The 18,323-nt window shown below is 40.3% G+C and overlaps 1 protein-coding gene across 4 annotated transcripts in view; it reads right to left on the bottom strand.

Moving 5' to 3' along the window:
* The window catches only part of rabgap1 (RAB GTPase activating protein 1), an 84,393-nt gene that overhangs the window by 53,728 nt on the left and 12,342 nt on the right, over positions 1–18,323 (bottom strand). For 2 of the 4 annotated variants that reach the window (XM_074617228.1, XM_074617227.1), the window contains exons 2-11: positions 14,964–15,199; positions 13,044–13,073; positions 11,760–12,018; positions 11,062–11,275; positions 10,119–10,293; positions 4,810–4,970; positions 3,172–3,282; positions 1,841–1,907; positions 1,654–1,756; positions 136–305 (exon numbers count right to left, since the gene is read on the bottom strand). In XM_074617228.1, coding sequence (XP_074473329.1) covers positions 136–305; positions 1,654–1,756; positions 1,841–1,907; positions 3,172–3,282; positions 4,810–4,970; positions 10,119–10,293; positions 11,062–11,275; positions 11,760–12,018; positions 13,044–13,073; positions 14,964–15,116 — 1,443 coding nt within the window. In that variant the 5' untranslated portion in view covers positions 15,117–15,199. The remainder of the gene's footprint in view (positions 1–135; positions 306–1,653; positions 1,757–1,840; positions 1,908–3,171; positions 3,283–4,809; positions 4,971–10,118; positions 10,294–11,061; positions 11,276–11,759; positions 12,019–13,043; positions 13,074–14,963; positions 15,200–18,323) is intronic. The other 2 variants (XM_074617230.1, XM_074617229.1) reach the window with 1 other exon arrangement.

Here is an 18,323-nt window from a genome sequence, read left to right on the forward strand (position 1 = left end):
CAAAACTACAGTGTATTAATGAACATATTGCTTTGCATCATTGCAGATCACAGCTGACATCTTGTGCAATTCACAGAGACCATCACTTGAATTTATTTAATCACGGATGGAAAATCGTGCCATGACTTGACATACCTGTCGTAGTTTAAGGTAGAAGGTCTCAGTGTAGTTACGCTTGCTGAAGGGCCAGAACAGCCTGTCATTTGGGGAGCAGACTCTGACCCTGGTCTCCAGCAGAAAACGGACAGGCTCCTCCACCTCTGTGATCACCAGGTCCACCGCTGTCGTCATGTACATGAACTTATCTGGAAAAACAAGAAACGGCTAAAATGTTATCCCCAGTGAGTGCTTCCACTTCCATTCAACCTTTTAACAAAATACATATTCAAACCAAATCCTGCAACTGTGTGATTTATGAGAACACTGGAGTTTGACTTATTGTGTTTGAAGGTGGATTTGTTTTGTGTGATGTACGGTAGGCCTATTCAATTGGAAGCTTGTAATGACCTCAATCCAGCCCTTGGATCATTTATAAATATGGAAAAGTATTTTAAAAAAACAATAATAATGTATTCCAATAAGAGAGTTTATTCCTAATCAACAACATTACTGACGCTGTTACGGACTATCAAAAGCAATATTTTATATTTTATTTATATTCTATTTTATTTAAATAACCTGCTAACATTATAAGTTTATGGGTGTTTACATTGTTTGATTATTAGAAGATCATCATTTTATCGGTAGGCTAATTAGCCCATTCATTAGTTATGTCTTCTTAAAGGAGCCGTGTGTAGGTTTTAGTGGCATCTAGTGGTGAGGTTGCAGATTGCATCTAACTGAATACACTTCCGCTTACCCCTCCCTTCACAAGCGTGTCAGAGAAACTACGGTGGCCTTCAGGTAACATAAAAAACGCGGAACGTTATCTCTAGAGCCAGTGTTTGGCTTGTCCGTTCTGGGCTACTGTAGAAACATGGCGGTGCAACATGGCGGACAAGGAGAGGAGGACCTGCTCCCTATGTAGCTATGAAGGGCTCATTCTAAGCTAACAAAAAACCTTCTTACTTTCAGGTGATTACACACTAATGAAAACATATTTATGAACATTATATTCCATTTTTGCTAATAAATCCCCCTAAATCCTACACACTGTAACTTTAAGCAAAAAAACTTATTTAGTTAAAAAGTTTAACTCAAGCTGCTTAATCAAAGGGAGTCAAACTGAATAAAAAAATATGTTGAATGCAACATTGTGCTTATTAAAACGATAATCTACTAAGACTAAAAAGGTGTTTTGTTTTCGCATTTAAATTCCTAGCTTTGCAGATCAGACATAGGAAATGTAAATGTCTGTCCCCTATTCTAGCTTCTACCTTGTATGCAACATGATTTTTAACAGTTTTAAAGAACAGTCTCTATACCTATTTAGTGTAGCTATAATTTTACAATAAATTGCTCCTTCACGAGTTCATTTGAGGCTTTGTGCAACCAGTGGAAAGTGGTTTCCGCGCTTAGAAATGTGTCAAATATTAGTGTGAAAATATGTGCGAATAAACAACCAACTAGCCGATAAAATATAAACCAAGGAAATAATAACTGTTGAAAATCATTCTGTTTTATGTGAATTTTCGACAGATTGTTGGCTGTTACCTTTGGGCGTTTCCTCATTCACAGGCTGGAACTGAGGCGTGTTGGGGTTCCAACTTCCTGTGATGATGTAAGACTTCCCGTCGGAGCTCTTTCCCATTGACTCCTGAAGGGGCACAAGTTGGGAGGAAGTAAGCAAACACAACGCAAGCACACAATGATATACACACACATGAAAACAGTCACCCACCAGATCTAGCAGGTGCATGTCGCTGTTCTTCACATTTTTCCCGGGGCTGAGCAGGAGACCGAAACACCTGGAAAGAAGACACACATGAATGCACATGACACACACAAACAAGCATGCACATACACACACACACACACACACACAGATGCAAGAAAGAGAGAAAAGTGAAATGAATAGGATTACATAAGAAAAAAGGGAGAGAAAAAAAAAAGAAAGAACGGAGCAAGAGCGGGAACAAGAACAATAAATCTCTATATCGAGTAAAACCAGTTATTAACTATCGCAAGTTACCGCAAATAGCTTCCTGGACTGATCCTTTAACACAGACCAGAACATTGAGAATATTAAACACAGCCCTTCAATCTTCACCTTCGCTGGGTTCATCAAACAATAACAAACCACCGTGAAAGTGGAAGTCTGCGAAAAAGTGATGGAATGTTTACATTTCAGTAGATTTATCAAACTGTGGAAAATGAGGCCTCGCATCAATCACCATCTTAAAACTGTGCCGGAACACTTAAAACCTGACGTGGTCCGACACGCGGATGTAAAGATGTTCGCCGGTTCAATTATAGCTGAGTGATTCCTTTCTTATGAATGTCTGCCCGTGTTTTAAGTAGAATGGAGGAACCTCGGTCAGTCTGACAGATACATGACTGATTCTTTCCTTAGATATTTCCCTTTTAGGATAATTCCAGAGTGACCAAAAAATGTAAGTTATATCCTCTATTCCCTTGGTTTTTTACATTACTCTAGATTATTTCCGCATGTTTTTGTCATGTTTAGAGATATATCTGTTGTCTTGGTTGTTGTATTTCAGAATAAATCTTGTGAAAGTAGTGCTACATCTTAGTTAATGAGAAGAAACTTAACAAGACCCGGTCAAAACCAAGTATATGACTGGAACGTGTATCTGGTCAGTCTGTGAATTTGTGGCTAAATTGTTATACAAATAGTCAGTGGTCATGTCTATAATCCAGGTAAATCCAGCTCGTCGTTTCAGCATACAACATGGCGGCTTGCTCATAAACTTTCTGTTATTCCATCTAAACAATCCACCAAAATCTACTTCCGAAAACATTTTAAGCGAGAAACAAGCTATGCCACTGCTGAATCTCGCTTCACTTTAGAACTAGATCGCCTAGTTTCACAGCTTGGTCCAAGTAGTCTCATCACTGACTGGATGTTATAACTTATATGGATAATACATGAAACAAAAACAAAAACAACATTCAGCACTGTATAATAAACTAGTGCCTCGAAAAAATGCTACTCAGAAGCTATTCAGAAGATGTCTTGTGTGTTTGGTTTGTGTTTGTGCTTTATTTTACCTCTCAATAGCCAGTTCCTTATTGGAGGTCTGCTGGACATAGATGACAATTTTCTTGTCCATTCCTGCACGCAGCTTGAAGCTCTGCTTGTCCTTGTCTTTCGCTACAGCACTAAATATGTGAAAACAAGAAATATGAACAACATTTTAACAGCAAGAAGATCATCAATAGAAAAAGAAGAGATAAATGTGACAAAAGCATACTTAAATTACACTGTAAGACAGATTTACTACCTTGACATTAAAGACATTTTAGGTCATATTTGACTACAGGCTGTTGTTTATGTCTGGACTGGGAATAAAAACAATAATCCTGTGTCTACTTTTGATACAAACTGACACATACATTTCAAGCAACTGGTGTTTCTTCTGCTGGACAAATAGACCAATGAACTGTATCACTAATCAGTCAACCAGCCACTCTGGCTGGAAAAAAAATTAGACCATGGCTCATATTCAGAATAGACCCATTTTTCATAATAAAAGCGTGCATAAGAGCCATTTTCAAACATGCTCTGGCTCTGGTTCTTTTCCTGCTCTGCTTTCAGAGCAGGAAAAGAACCAGGTTTGAGACAGGAACAGTAATCAACATTCTCCAAACTTTCGCAGAAATAAATTCCAGAGGAAACACTAAAGAAATCCTTAAGTACAGAGATTCCCGAGTAAAAAAAAAGAAAATCCATTAAACAATTTTAAATCTAATGCAAACATTTAGAACCTGCCATGATTTCAGGCAGTGATCAGATCATAAAAAAAACGTGTCTCTTTGTGAGTACAGACTTAATGTACCAGATAAAGCTTAGTCAACTATACTATCAGACTGAGTCATGGTTTTACACTGTAAATAGGTCCTCTGACTGCAGATAAACAGGCTTGTTTACATCCCATTAAAAAGGAAAAAATAATTTCAATATATTCTACTTCTATTTTATTTTACAGATATTCTTCTATATAAACTTTCTATAGAGCATTCTTTCCATCTTATTTTATCTGAGTGCTTGCACACATTGCATGTGAGAGCTGTTTGCTTGGAAGTCAGCACACTAAAAATAATCAACTGAGAGCTAATGAGGAGGAAATATGTGCTGGCTAAAAATAACGAGAGGCATAAATTGTGTTTGTTTTGTTTTGTTTTCCAAATAAGCTGAGTATCTAGGGCTGATTGTGAACGCACGGACGTGACTCAGTAGTATGGGAGAACAAAATTTTAAAGGTCAGGGAAGATGGGTCGAAGGGAGCAAACACAGGAACTTTCTGTTGAAACGTGTGAAAAAGAGTTGTGATGGGAAATCTATGAGAGTGGTCAAGATATCAGTCTACTGTGAGACAGGAAATCAGAAATTTAACAATGATGTTTAAGGTTTCTATACATTTTCCACATTTTCAAAATGCCATACTTGATTTGACGATTAAAGCTAGTGATCAATACAGTTCTGATGACAGACTTAACAGTATGCCCACATCTACAGTACATTTATTCTTCTCCAGCACAAGCCACAATAGACTCAACAGAAAAAAAGTTCCATTATGTTTCCAGACTTCTGTGCAACTACAAAGTATTTCAAGACATGGAATTCATTTTTCACAAATTATATCATTCCATGCTCTGAACATTGGAATGAGTGAATGTATGTCTCACCTGAAAGTACCCTTGCCATCATCCTCCCTGATTTCCAGGCTGACAGTGAAGGTAAACAAGTCACTGTCAGGGGTGAGCGGAGCAGGCTGCTGAGATGACAGAACTGCCTTCTTAGCTGACCGCCGAAAAGCAGTGGCAAAGCTGTACAGTATCCTACTCACCTGCAGGGGGAAGGTAAACACATACAAAACACTTGAGAATAAACACAAAATTAAGCCACGATAATGGGGAGGCGGTTAATCATAACAATACAGATATACAATTCAATAATTTGTGTTTGAATAGGCATTTATGACCTCGATTCACAGAGAGTAGAAATCCCCACCCCCATCTGCTCTCTGTTGCATTAAAGGGGTAGATTTTTTGAAGTGGGGTTGTATGAGGTACTTATCCATAGTCAGTGTATTACCTACTGTAGATGACAGTCAGCACGCCCCAAATTTGGAGAAACAGACAGGAGTACCAGCACAGAAGTAAAGCAATGTACTGCTGTGGACAGGGCCGGCAGCTAAACGTGTTTTAGCCACTAAAAAAATCAATAACAGTTTAAGTGTACGCTATATCTAGAATAAATAAAATAAATAAATAATAAAAAAGCCACTCTACACCTTTGCCAAACAGTCATTTTACCTCGCAGAACATTGTAGTTGCTGGTCTACCGCTGCCCTGATTTGCTTAGTTTGTTTGTGTTATTGTGTGGCTTTGGTGTTTTAAAGGGTTACTTCAGATTCACCAAAGTCACACAAGAACATTAACAAACTAACCGATTTGAGACAGTGGTAGACCAGCAACTCCTATGTTCTGCAAGGTAAAATTACAGTTTTTGTTAATAGAGTCTGTCAGCTTTTAAGAGAGCATAGCTGGATATAACGGCTTCAGTTCCCCGTCGGATAAGGCTGTCTGATGGCAAGGTAAAACGGTGGAAATATTCTAACTATAGCGTACACTTAAACTGATATTGATTGTTTTAGGCGAGCCTTTTTCTTTTAGGTGGCTAAAATATGTTTTGCTGCCAGCCCCGTCCACAGCAGTACATTGCTTTGCTCCCGTCTGTTTCTCCAAATTACTATCACTGTAGGTAATACACTGACTATGGATAAGTACCTCATACAACACCACTTCAAAATATTCAAACCATCCTTTTTGAATCAAAAACACAGGCAACTCTGACAAGTTATATAGCTGAATAAGTAGAAATCCAATAGAAAACATCCACTGAAGAGATAAACGGTATCACACGGCAAAGTATTGTAGTGTTTCTTTGGCCATGGCACAAAGTTTAGCAGCTTTTGTAGCTGACATGTCTTGCAGATCATAAAATGGAGTTTTCAAAGTCAAAAATATCAGCACCAGGCAAAATAATCACAGAGTCATTAGTATTGATTAAAACCTCTGCAGATCTGTTATGCCATTTTGCAATATGGGACACTAAAAAGCTTACCTAATGACCCACTATTCTACGGCCAGCAGAGTGTGGAGGTTTTGTTCCTATTAACATTAAGCAGAGACAACTCAGTCCTACCAGAGACTCAAGGGTTCTGCTAAACCTCCAACCCCAAAGAGGAGCAGGGTTGGTGTGTGGAAAACTGGGTGGTAATCATTTATTTACATTCACTAAATGTACTTTTCCACTCACAAGTCTTTAGATTTGTGAGCTTTGCTTTTAAGTTTTTTTATTTAATTTTTGATCATTACTACACAGACGTGTGTGTGTGTGTGTGTGTGTGTGTGTGTGTGTGTGTGTGTGTGTGTGTGTGTGTGTGTGTGTGTGTGTGTGTGTGTGTGTGATGACAGAGTGCTCCCCCAACTAGGGGCCCATAGCACAGTGGTTTTGGATCATCTCTTATTCTGGTAAACAGCACAGCTTGGGGGTTAGTGACTGAGAGGTGGTTGTGGGGAAACTGCTGTTATGAATAAATAACAAGGCTCTTTTGCTTTTTTCAAGTCCAGAGTATAAAGCAGCTCCTAACCTCTCCTACAAAAAGCCTTTGTTATGTTCTCGGTACAGTAGAAGGATGTTAGGGCCTCGCAGGGGGTTTGTTTATTGAGAAACAACGGGGGGCTGGATGCAAGAGATGGGGAATAAGTGGAGTTAGATGGGGGTCACCCCCTGTATGGATGAAATTATGACAAATAACACAAGAGAATTGTTGTTTTGTACTGTTCCAATCAACGCTAGAGTCAGAACTGACCAGTTTCGACTTTCTACAAATGGCCTTTTTATTCTTTGTATGCAGTTTGAAGGAGTTCTATTAGGATGTGGACAGTTGTACTGCAAAAATATCAATCTGACAAGTAATTTAGGCTGATATTGGGTGCTTCCCATCCTGTCTTTGTAATGTGACAAGGAAATGACACTTTTTCACAAAAGTTGTCAAACTAATCCATTTCAATTGGAAACAAGGAGTTTTTTTAATCACACTCACTTTTTTCAAGTGCTGCTGGAGTTTCATTCAGAGGGTCTGTTCCCTGCTCATTTTTGTACTTTTATGGAAAACCAAGAAAACATTTTTAAAATCAAAACGGTATGGGAAACTGTTTTTACCCTCAAATTTCTTATGAAATGTAATTCAATACGGCATTTTGGAATCCTTTATCTGACAACACTGTAGCCTTTAAAGATCTGGAACTTGTTAAGTATTGTGTTACAGATACATTGTTTTTACTTCCCGTACAGGAAAGTCTTATTTTTTCCTACTTGGCAGCATGATCTTTATGTACGTACTGACATGAAGCTTTGAGACATTTTTATCTGATGTCACGGCAACAATCTGTATCCATTTATCACTACCAAATTTGTGCTTGTCTCCCTGAGTATGAACATGTGATTTATTTATGTAAGGAACCCGAATCATTTCAGTGAAACAAATCTACTGAAGCCGAACTGATTTTGAACAACATATACGTCTCTGGATGGGAACGGCAAGTTTATGGGCACAAAAGGAAAGCGTTGGGTATGAGAGTCACCAGGGCTCTACGTCACCATCAACATCATAAAAGTTTGAATTGTTAGAAACTGGCCTTGGGGCCTGACTAGGAGGTATGGCACAAAGGAGGCGGAGAAGGGCTGGGGAGGTGAATAGTTCAGCTCCAAAATCAACAAATCTGTTTAGAAAATGAAATTATACAGATTCTCCAAAAAAAAGCACATGATTACAAAACCCAAAAGTCCTAAGACTTTGCCTCAAGTTTCTTATTTCTCTTTCCAAATATTCAGAAGTTTGAAATTCTGGGTAAAGAAGGCTTCAGATGCTCTTTACAATTTGATTAAATAATTCGGTCACTTCTGTTACAGCCCGGCTAAAAGCAAATGAGAAAGCTGAGGCAAATTGGGCAGTTTTAGTCCAGCTGTGATGGCTTGCCACAAGGTTACCTCAGTAGAGATCGGTGATGAAATCAATCAAGAAATACAGTGGTTTAAGAGGTTTTAGGAGTTTTTTACAGGGGACTTGAGGCTGATGTGAGGCGTATGACTAGGGCAGCTTTTTTCCGAAGAAGTAGGCAACGAATGGGCTGACTCACTCCAGTCTAATAGTGCAAATGAGAGGCCCAAATTAAAAAAAAAAAAGCTGGAGGCCTTGTAGATTGGTTTGTTGCTGGGGGTTTGGAAGGAAGCGAAGGGCGGGTGCAAGAGGAAGACTGTGGGGAAGAAGACAGAGCCGAAGACAGAGATGTCCGGTTGCTAAGTAAAGAAGTGAATTACTACTGGGGATTATCTGTGTGTGGGTTTGTGTGAGTGTGTATAAGCATTAGTGTTGTAGCGTGAGCATGTGTGTTACGGATGGGTGTCTGATAGTGATGTGGGACTGATAAAGTAGCATCTGTCTGGGGGCTCTAAGTGACATTGAAGGAGAGTGCTTCCATGAGGGAGAAATCAGGTCACTGAACACTGCAGCGGCACTTTAACCCAGTTTCATGAGTCGACTCCCTATTCTCTTCCTTTATATTTCTGCTGAACCTCCCGTATATAAGCAATGACACTTCCTCTCCCATATAAGTTAGCTTGGGGGATTGTGTGTACTTTGTGTATGGTTTACATGTGCATTGCAGCGCAGCCTGCAGTGCATGACATAATCCCTTGTGGACCACTGACGAAGCTCCCACACTGTTTCTGAACTCTGGGGAACCGGCCACAGGGAGATCAAGACTTTAAGACAAGGTCAACCAGAATACTGCTGACAATATGAGTGCCTGTGTACACATGTATATGTACGTGAGTGGAAGAGACAGAAAAAGTGTGGAGAAAAAAAAGGGAGAACAGAGTGTCATGTGAAATGCAGGGTAGAGCATTTATAAGCAGAGCTTTTGCTCCCCCTTTGGTTCGCTATCTGAATAGCAGTAACATTGCTTGTTACTGTTTTTTTCTTTTGGCATGCGTGAGTTTGTGTTAAAGGATAGCTTCACAATTATTCAAGTCTGACTTAAAACAATAGCCAGGTGCCCATATGAACATTGATACAGGTTTTGCTTGCTGTAATCATCCCTCCTGTTCACACTGGCTACTACTAATGTGCCTCCAATGATAGACAAAATCCATAGTCCTCGTTTTGTGCATTAAAATGCATTTCAAAGTTTATCTGAAGCTGAAGTTTCCATTGAAAACACAGTGAGGTCTCTCAATGACTATTGTTTTAAGACTTCAAAATTTTGAACCTATCCATTAAATGTGTCTTCAGCAAACATAGACCCCTTTCACATCTGCCATTAAAATGTGTCTCGTATCCAGATAGGATATGATTTTTAACCTGATTACATTTACACCTGGTATTAATATGTATCTCCAGTGTCCACATTGAGATCTGATCGCTCCTTCTGAAAGGGAGGAAGGCTGCATGGGCTTGCAGCGCAGCACTGTCGGAGAGGCGGTGGGTAATGAATAGACACATCTGCCTCAAAACATCGCTGTTCAGGGGAGAGGGTCCGCAAACCTGACTTTGAGATACGTCTGCACTGGCACACACAGAGGGATGAGGAGAGACAGAGTGCAGACAGAGCGGTGGCGGCCGCGGTGATCTTTCTGCATGGAGCATTACTTATTTTCGCCTGCGTAGTTGTTGTGGTCTGAAAACGCAATTGCATTCACACTTGTGTTTAATGTTGTCACAATGCGTCCCTGACCACCTATGGAGGTGGTTTTGTCGATCGGATCACAATCCGTCCTCATTGCGTTTTGGGTGCATTTACACCTGTACTTTCATGTGGTCAAGCACTATCCAATTGCAATTCGATCACCCAAACGCATTTTAACGTCAGATGTAAAGGGGGTCAAAGTTACACATAAATTAAACAACAATCAATCGATTCCTCACCGCTTCTTGGATTTGGCAGCGGAACACATGGATCCTGAAGATCTCGGCGTTGTAGTGGCTCTCAGTGAAGGCAAAGCAGTCGCTCTCTGGTGTGCCATCATGGCCTCGCACACAGAACAGAATCTTGTAGATTGGGTAGTTGGCGATCTCTGTGCTGGCGTTGGGGTCCAGCAACCTGTTAAATATCAATAAAAAATGGTGCCGTTTGGTATCGTCGCTGAAAACGTGACGTAATTGTTTTTCTACAGTACCGCAGGTACCATCAGACTCAAGACTAATGGTGTCCTGTAGTCCTGGGGATGATAGTGAATGTCTTTTGGGTGCAGTAAACTCACTATCGATGCGTCCAGGGACCGCACCCCTTTCTCCCTGATAATGCTAAACTGTGAACATCAAATCCATGTTGAAGTCAGCGGGACAAGAGCTAATTAACGTTAGCTGTTAGCTCTGTGCAGGACTGTGGTGCTTACTGGCTGCTAACAGCTAACGTTAACTATCTCTCCTCCTGCCGATTTCAACATGGAGGAGCCGTTGATTTACATTATGATGCGGTAAATTATAACGTTATCATAATGTGTTCAAATGTAATCTTGTAAAATGTAGTTTTTGGTGAGAAACTTGAATAAATACAGTTGTTTGAAGTAGATTTTTTCACAGCAATATAAAATAGATAATAGAGAGAGAATTATGAACCGTTTAACTTCATAACAAAAAAAACAGTATGCAAATGGTAATAAAGGAGTTTGTGTTGAAGTACATGGGATTCATTGTTTTACTTTTATTTTTTACCAAGGTATCAAATTGGTATCGAGAATCGTGGAATTTCCCTGGTATTGATATTGACTACTAAATTTCTGGTATCGTGACATTCCTAACGGTATATAAATTTATGTATGATACAGTACACTCTAGAACTGGAACCAATTATCCATGTTTCTCCTACCTGACAGTGCCTTCGGACACGCCTGGCACAGACAGTGTAACATCCAGGGGGAGTTGGCATTGCCCTCTGAGGATGCTCATCATACGGAGGGCCTCCACCTCACTGCGGGGGGCGTTGACCGAGGCACACCCCAGATATGTCAGCTGGCTGAACACAACGCTGTCCTCGTCTGGGATGGGACTGCAGGGACTGCCCTCTGATGATGATTCATCTGCTGCAATGGGGCAACGGATTGGGAGAGAGGTGGAAATAAGAGTAGAAGAAAGGAAAGGCAAAAGATTTGATTATTCTAAAACACCTATCATGATTTTATGGTTGTACATCAACATTATTGTCCTCATCTGAGATAAGCTGACTTGCCTTCTGCAAAGTAGAAATAATGTGAAGTAGCCATGTAATAGTAGGATGGGAGATACGTGAGAAGATCAACAGTCGTATCATTCAGTGAAATTCATGCGACAAATGCATAGAGGAGAGGAAAATGGCAAAGGAGTCCTCTGATACAGATATAAAAAAGAAGCAATGAGGGAAGTGGAAAGACCTTGAGTATACTGTATGGTTTTGAAAGCTGGGTGTTTCTGTGATATGACTCTGAATGGCTTAGAAACACTATATCTATAGCGCTGAAGATAAGAGCCATTGTGTGAGCTTTGACAGTCACAAGAAAAGAGGATAAGAAAAGTCCCATCGCGGCTCACCTCGATACGACCTCTCATTCAGCTCACTCTCCTGAGCCGTCTGAACGGGAAGCACCATCTCCAGCTTGGGTGGCGCAGCGCTCAGAGGGTCAGAGCCTGGCGGCACGGGTGACGCTGTGGTGGGAAGTGGGACGTGGTCGCCCCCGCCGAGGCTGTCCATTCCGGCTTCTGATCTGAGCCCAGTGTCGGCTACCGATGGGTCCATGAGGACATCCTCTAACTCCCTCTGGAGTTGCTGCTCACTTCCATTCCCCACAATCTGACACACAGACACACACAGAGAGGAGTAGAGAAACACACACACACACAGAAACAGACATGAACCCAACCACACCAAGGAGAAGTGACAAAAGGAAGCATAAAAAGCACCACATTTAGTTTAAAAAACACAAATCAAAATCATTGTAGAAATCACCGTAGCACATAATTTAGGATAATCTGTGTGGTTGCAGTGGGTGTGCCTTATAGTGATTTTGTAATTCATTTCAAGTGGTTGCAGTGTTCAAGGGGGAAAGATGCCTTGTTTCATGTTGGCGGTCAGAGATATATCTTCATTACATTTCATCCAATATTAGTGATTAGTAGGCATGTGAGTTTGAGTTGTGAAATACCTGTATCAAGACATTAGAGGAGTCATGCTTATTCTACAGCTAACAAATAGAAATCAAAGATCAAGTTTAAGGCTGGACAAACCATGAGGCGCCACAAAAGGAGGCAAGGCCCCATTTTCCCTGCCTGCTATGGTTTAAGACTTAAGCTGCAGAGGGCACTGCTGTGCTGAGCAATACAGGATAGGAACAGACAATTTAGAATGGAGAATCTTATTTTTCAGCCTTCGTTATATATATGATTATTGCATGGTTGAAGATTCTGTTGGACTCATGCAATTATCTATCTAGATCAGGATGGATACTACAGCTACAGTGTCTATGTTAATAGTCCTAATGCCATATAGTGGGAAAAAAAGATTATCATTTGAAGACTGATAAAAGCAGCATCAAATGTAAGTCCACACATCTGACATAACTGCGTCACTATGCAACTGTGGTGGGCCTTCTGATTTACAGGCAGTGGTAAAAGCCTGAGCAATTATAGTCCTATATGTTCACTACCATCATCCAAGTGTTAAATAGGCTGGCTAGGGCCATCACTCAACAGAGAGCACAAATAAATCACAGAAAGAATCACCACGGAATCACATCACAGAAAGAAGAGGATAATAGATAGATACAAGCAAGAAAGAGATACAGAGAGAGGAGAAAGCTAGCGAGAGAAGAGACTGACCTTAAAGCTGACCCCTTCCTCAGAAATCACCTGCATAACAAACAACAAGTTTAGACACACTGACTCCTCTCTGACCGGATGGGCTGACTGGGAGGGAAATGTGCACAAGAGTGTGTTGGCGGGAACCGATACATGATAATCTGGATGACCAAGTGTCAATGAATGGAGTGATTTCACCACTACATATTGAGAACAGTGGATGTGTGTAGGGAGCTGCCTTTCAGCAACCGCTAGGCTGCACAAAACTGATACCTCAACCCGGTTTCCATTCAAATAATTCTGATCCTTTAACAGACTTGTGTAATATGCACAATCCTATTCTCTCATCTCCAGGCACAGCAAATGCCTATCAGCTTATGCAACATCCACGCTCTGCTGGCGCCTCCTTCTGGTATTTTTACAACATCAAGTCGACAATTCCTTTCACAGGAAATACAGGTACAGTACAGTAATGATATGAAGAAATGGACGCTGTATGAACATACGAGCCAGCTGCTTAAGTAAATTCAATAAAAGGAAGTGTGATAAATAGTAAACTGAAATACTGTACATGAGGAGAGGAGAGGAGAGGAGAGGAGAGGAGAGGAGAGGAGAGGAGAGGAGAGGAGAGGAGAGGAGAGGAGAGGAGAGGAGAGGAGAGGAGAGGAGAAACCTGAACCCATTAGGGATACACACAGGATGGTGGCTGGCAGCTACATATCTTTCCTCAGAAAGTCTTCATTCTCTTTGTGAAGACACACCCTGGTCACAAAACACCATTACTTTCCCTGACAATGACTTCAAAGCACTCGCAGCTGCATCACCACACGGTTTGTAAACCAATATCTGCTGAGTGAGCACTAACTGAAGCACTGAACTGAACCGCAGAGGGCATACTGTATGTCAGACATACTGTGGTACGACAGCTCATGCTGTATACTAACAGAAGCAGCTCATTGACTGCGGGTGGGAGATGTTCTCAATTTCTGGTGATGTGCAAGGACTTAAGGGCTTCCTTACTATAAGAAGCAAATGAAAACGGACAACCACATATAAAACACACAAATCTAAGACCAACTATGAGAAGAAGGTAGAGTGAGAATGTGGAAAAAGCAAAATCAAGAAATGGTTAGCCTTATGGTTAGAGTGTGAGACCGCATGTTTAAAAAAGATGGACGAGAGTTGTGATGAACTCAACCTGTTAACAATGGAATATGTATGGACTGACACCCCCAACCTGCAATTCTAACAAGTTGATGACAAATAGGTAAAAAATTAAATGAAGTTTTCAAAAAATCATGCTGTGGGTCCTGAGATACACTCCTAAATCAGTTTTACATTTATTGGAAATTTTCTGGTACAGGATATTAATCCTCCACACCAGACTTTCCAACTACAACAAACAATACAACAAAATAATACCACAATATACTTGTTTAAAATAACAATAATTTCAAAAAAAAATATCACACAAGTTAGCGTTACTGTAATAAAAATCTCCTTTGCTGACCAGAATTGATCCAATCTATTTTTATTTATTTTTTTAAGTTACCTGAAGGAGCCTGCACTACATCCTGTCAAAGCTTGTTCCATGCTTTTACAGCACAAAGTGTGAAGTATTTTCTCTTTTCAGTGAAAAGACTGTTACAAAAAAAGAGTGTTGATATGACACCATTTCGCCCGCAGCACTCTCTGGCCTGTTATCCTCCTAGTACTTTGAAAATAACTATTGCTTTACACTAGCTGTCATTTTTCTTATGTAATCAGGACCAGATTGTGACTCAGTATTGAGCATACTCGTGATATTCACAGTAAGAAACAGCTTAGGAAAATATTTATGCCCTTGAGGTTGTTATCACAGTAAATGTCAACAGACTTTTATATCAACTCTCCCTTCTCTCCTTTGTACTTCGGTCCATACCTACACCCAACCATCCTTACCTTCAGTCCTGTCTTTTCGTCATCACTACCATTATTAGTGGAGGAGGGTGTCTCGTCCCCCAGCCGGGACACGAGGACAAAGTCCTCACTGTTGAGAGTGGACACTGAGTCCGAAGACACGCTAATCTTCCCCACCGAGCCCTTGTCATCCATGGCTGCCGCTGTTTAACTCAGCCACGCTGCTCATGAATGGAAGACGGGAGGAGAAAGTGGTGGGAGATGATGAGCAAAATCACCTAGGAAAAAAAAGAAAAAAATATATATAAAGAAAAGAAGCAGAAAACAGTCATGATGTGATGAAATCCATGAAAGGCATCTTTTACGGTAACTGGAAACTTGGCTACTTAGAAACTAACCCTCTCATAAAATGGTGAAATCATTTTTAATTCATTTTCACAGGTCTTTAAAACACCTTTAGGAAACTTTGAGGAAGCTTTAGAAAACCCAGAGAGAGGGAGTGTTAAGAGGAATTAGAGGCTGCATAAGAAAAGTAAGCAAAAAAGCTTGGTTCAAGTAGGGCTGCACAATTAATCGGATATTGATCGCGATCACAATTTTAACTTCCCACAATTAAATGAACATGCTTGTTCTAAAAAGCATGCTCTGCTCATAGAATAATCTGCTGCATATGAAATAGAGCGCTTCCTAAACGAACAGCCAGCCACCAGGGGCGACCGAGATGATTTGGCTTCATTTTTGGGGAGTTGTCATGTCGCTGGGCTCGCATCCTGCAGCAGCAGCCTGTGAAAAACTTTCCTGAATGTTGCGGCTGTAGTCCAGAGTAAAAAAGTAATATACTGTAGAGCAGACGGGCAAAATGAAAATGCACTGAATTTAGGTGAAGAAGAACCTTATTTTAAGTCTCATTTTGATGCAACGATTTGTTTATTAGCAGAAATGTAGCACAAAGTGAAAGTGACAGCAGTGCTCTGTTGATTTAATTTTGCGTAAAAAGTTTTGGTACAATTTTAGGCGATGCACTGTAAATAAGGACTAGGGGTGGGGGAAAAGAAAATCGATTCACTTATGTGTTGTCATTTATTTTTTACGATTTTGAAATAGATTTTTTAATACCAGAATTTATATATTTGCTTAATTTGAGTCTAGGTAGACGGAAGAAGGAAGTTACCTCTTTTATTGTTGTAGTCTGAGTAACGTGATGTCATATCAATTCCATATCCGTCAACAAAACCAAACCACAGCCGGCCGCAGTGAGCCGAAACGATAAAGTACAAAATGGCAGAGGGTCTGCATGGATACGACCTGCACCCTCACATTTTATATCCAAAGTGGTAAACACTACCCATGCAGTAAAATATGGAAACAATTTTGGGTTCACACATTGCCAAGCAGAGCTAGACATCATGGCTAAAGCTGCATGCTCACTCTGTCATGGATAGCTAACGTTCTGGTATTGCGGTAACGTGCGGTCAAGCAAGCCATCATCTCCGGGGTCAAATCGGCCGACGCTACAAGAGTAGCGCACCCATATACTGACATTTATGTTAGATGCATTGAAACGGCTTTAGTCTATGATTTTTGAGTTGCTGGAAATGTTTTTATAAATAATGCTAGACATTGACTGATATATTTGATCTCAGGACATCTCTGACTACATACATGCCAAAACTCAATTTTTACTGTATCAATTTAGATATTTTCCTAACTAAAAGTCCCTAGAAGTGTATGATTCAACTTTTCCCTATGGTGTAGTATGAAAAAAGATAAAAAACGCAATAAATCATGATATTGAATCCGAATACATATCGAATCAACACCCAAGTATCGTGATAGTATCGAATCGGAAGATGGGTGTATCGTCCCTGCCCTAATAATGACTAGTCTTATTTTGATGCAAAAATGTGTAGTGAATGTAGCACAACATGGAGGGGAAAGCAATGCTCTGTTTATTTATATGAGAACTATTTTCATCCCTAAAAATCAAGGAATAATTGTGATAAATAATCATGATCTCAATTTTTATCAAAATAATCGCGATTATCATTTTGGCCATAATCGTGCAGCCCTAAATTCAAGTGAACATGAAGAAGTAAGGACACGGGACAGATCAGAGGAAAAGAGGATCTGTGGGTCATCTGACGCAAATGTGTCTATGTCAGCAGAATAAAGAAGAGGTATTTGCAAAGTAGCTTGATGCAATGCAAAGTCATGGTGATGCAAGTGTCATTTTGAAAAAGAAACATGCATATGAAAGTGAGGAATAGGGAACAAGCACGCTTGCCACAAGCATCCATCTATTCCATGTCAGTATTACCCCTTATAAAGATTTGTGGTCCCCCACCAACACGTTAGACACCAGAAATATATTATGTAAACAAAGAATGATGCACTGAATGTGCTAATTGCGTTGCGTGCACTCCTCACTGCATGGTTCTCCCGGCCTGCCGCCGTAACCACAAATAACCTAGATCCCGTGGGAAAAACTGCACATCATCTCGCTCTGCCTTTCACTCCAGCTCCCTCCATCAATACATCAATGACATTTTAACATAGCGTCATATTTTGGCACAAGATAAACACATACAGTGAGCCATCAAATATGACATTGTGTAGCTAATCAAGAAAAGCTTGCAAAACTGACCTAAGCATAACAATTATATCTTTATTTGTGAGGACAGCTGATGACAGGAGAAAAGACTCAGAAAGAGGAAGTAAGGTGTGGAACAGGTATAGCAAAGCAAGCATTTTTAGTCTCTATTTGTGAGCCTAGGTAAAACAATAGGAGGTAAAATTAAGGTAAGAATTATTTTTATAAGAAAAATAAGGTAAAGCTCTATCGCTAGGGCATGAGGTAACTCATGAAAAAAAAGGGAGGCGCCATTGTTTGTAACACAGGAAGAAAGGCGCAACAGAAGGTTCTGGCAGAGATTCAACAAGAGACCATAACAAGCTATTTCTGGCCGTTCTCCCCCGCCTTCCCCTTTCATTCTCTCCCATCTCTCTCCCTTTCTCTCTTTTCTTCTTCATGCCCTCCTAATCTATTCCCCTACAATCTTCTATTTTCTCAGCCCTTATTGCTCTCAAACAAGGGCTGCCCTTGCATTCCTACATTTTTTTTTAAGGTTTTGCTTGCCGTTTCTTCCACTTTACTCTCCCGTCAAACCCCCACCCTTCCTATTCAAAGCAGGTCCAACAAGGAAAAAGTAATAGGAAATAAGGTCTACAGCGGAAAGGTCATAGCAGTTAATAAATGTGCATTACTTATGATAACATTGTTATACTGACCGGGAATATACCTCAATATAAGTAGCTATCTCTGCGTGACTAGAAGGTTTTACAACATCTTGTGCTGATGTGAATGTTATTATGAGGCTACCAAACACAAACTGAGTAACGTAA

The sequence above is a fragment of the Sebastes fasciatus genome, chromosome 19, assembly GCF_043250625.1.
Source record: "Sebastes fasciatus isolate fSebFas1 chromosome 19, fSebFas1.pri, whole genome shotgun sequence".
In the NCBI taxonomy this organism is placed as follows: Eukaryota; Metazoa; Chordata; class Actinopteri; order Perciformes; family Sebastidae; genus Sebastes; species Sebastes fasciatus.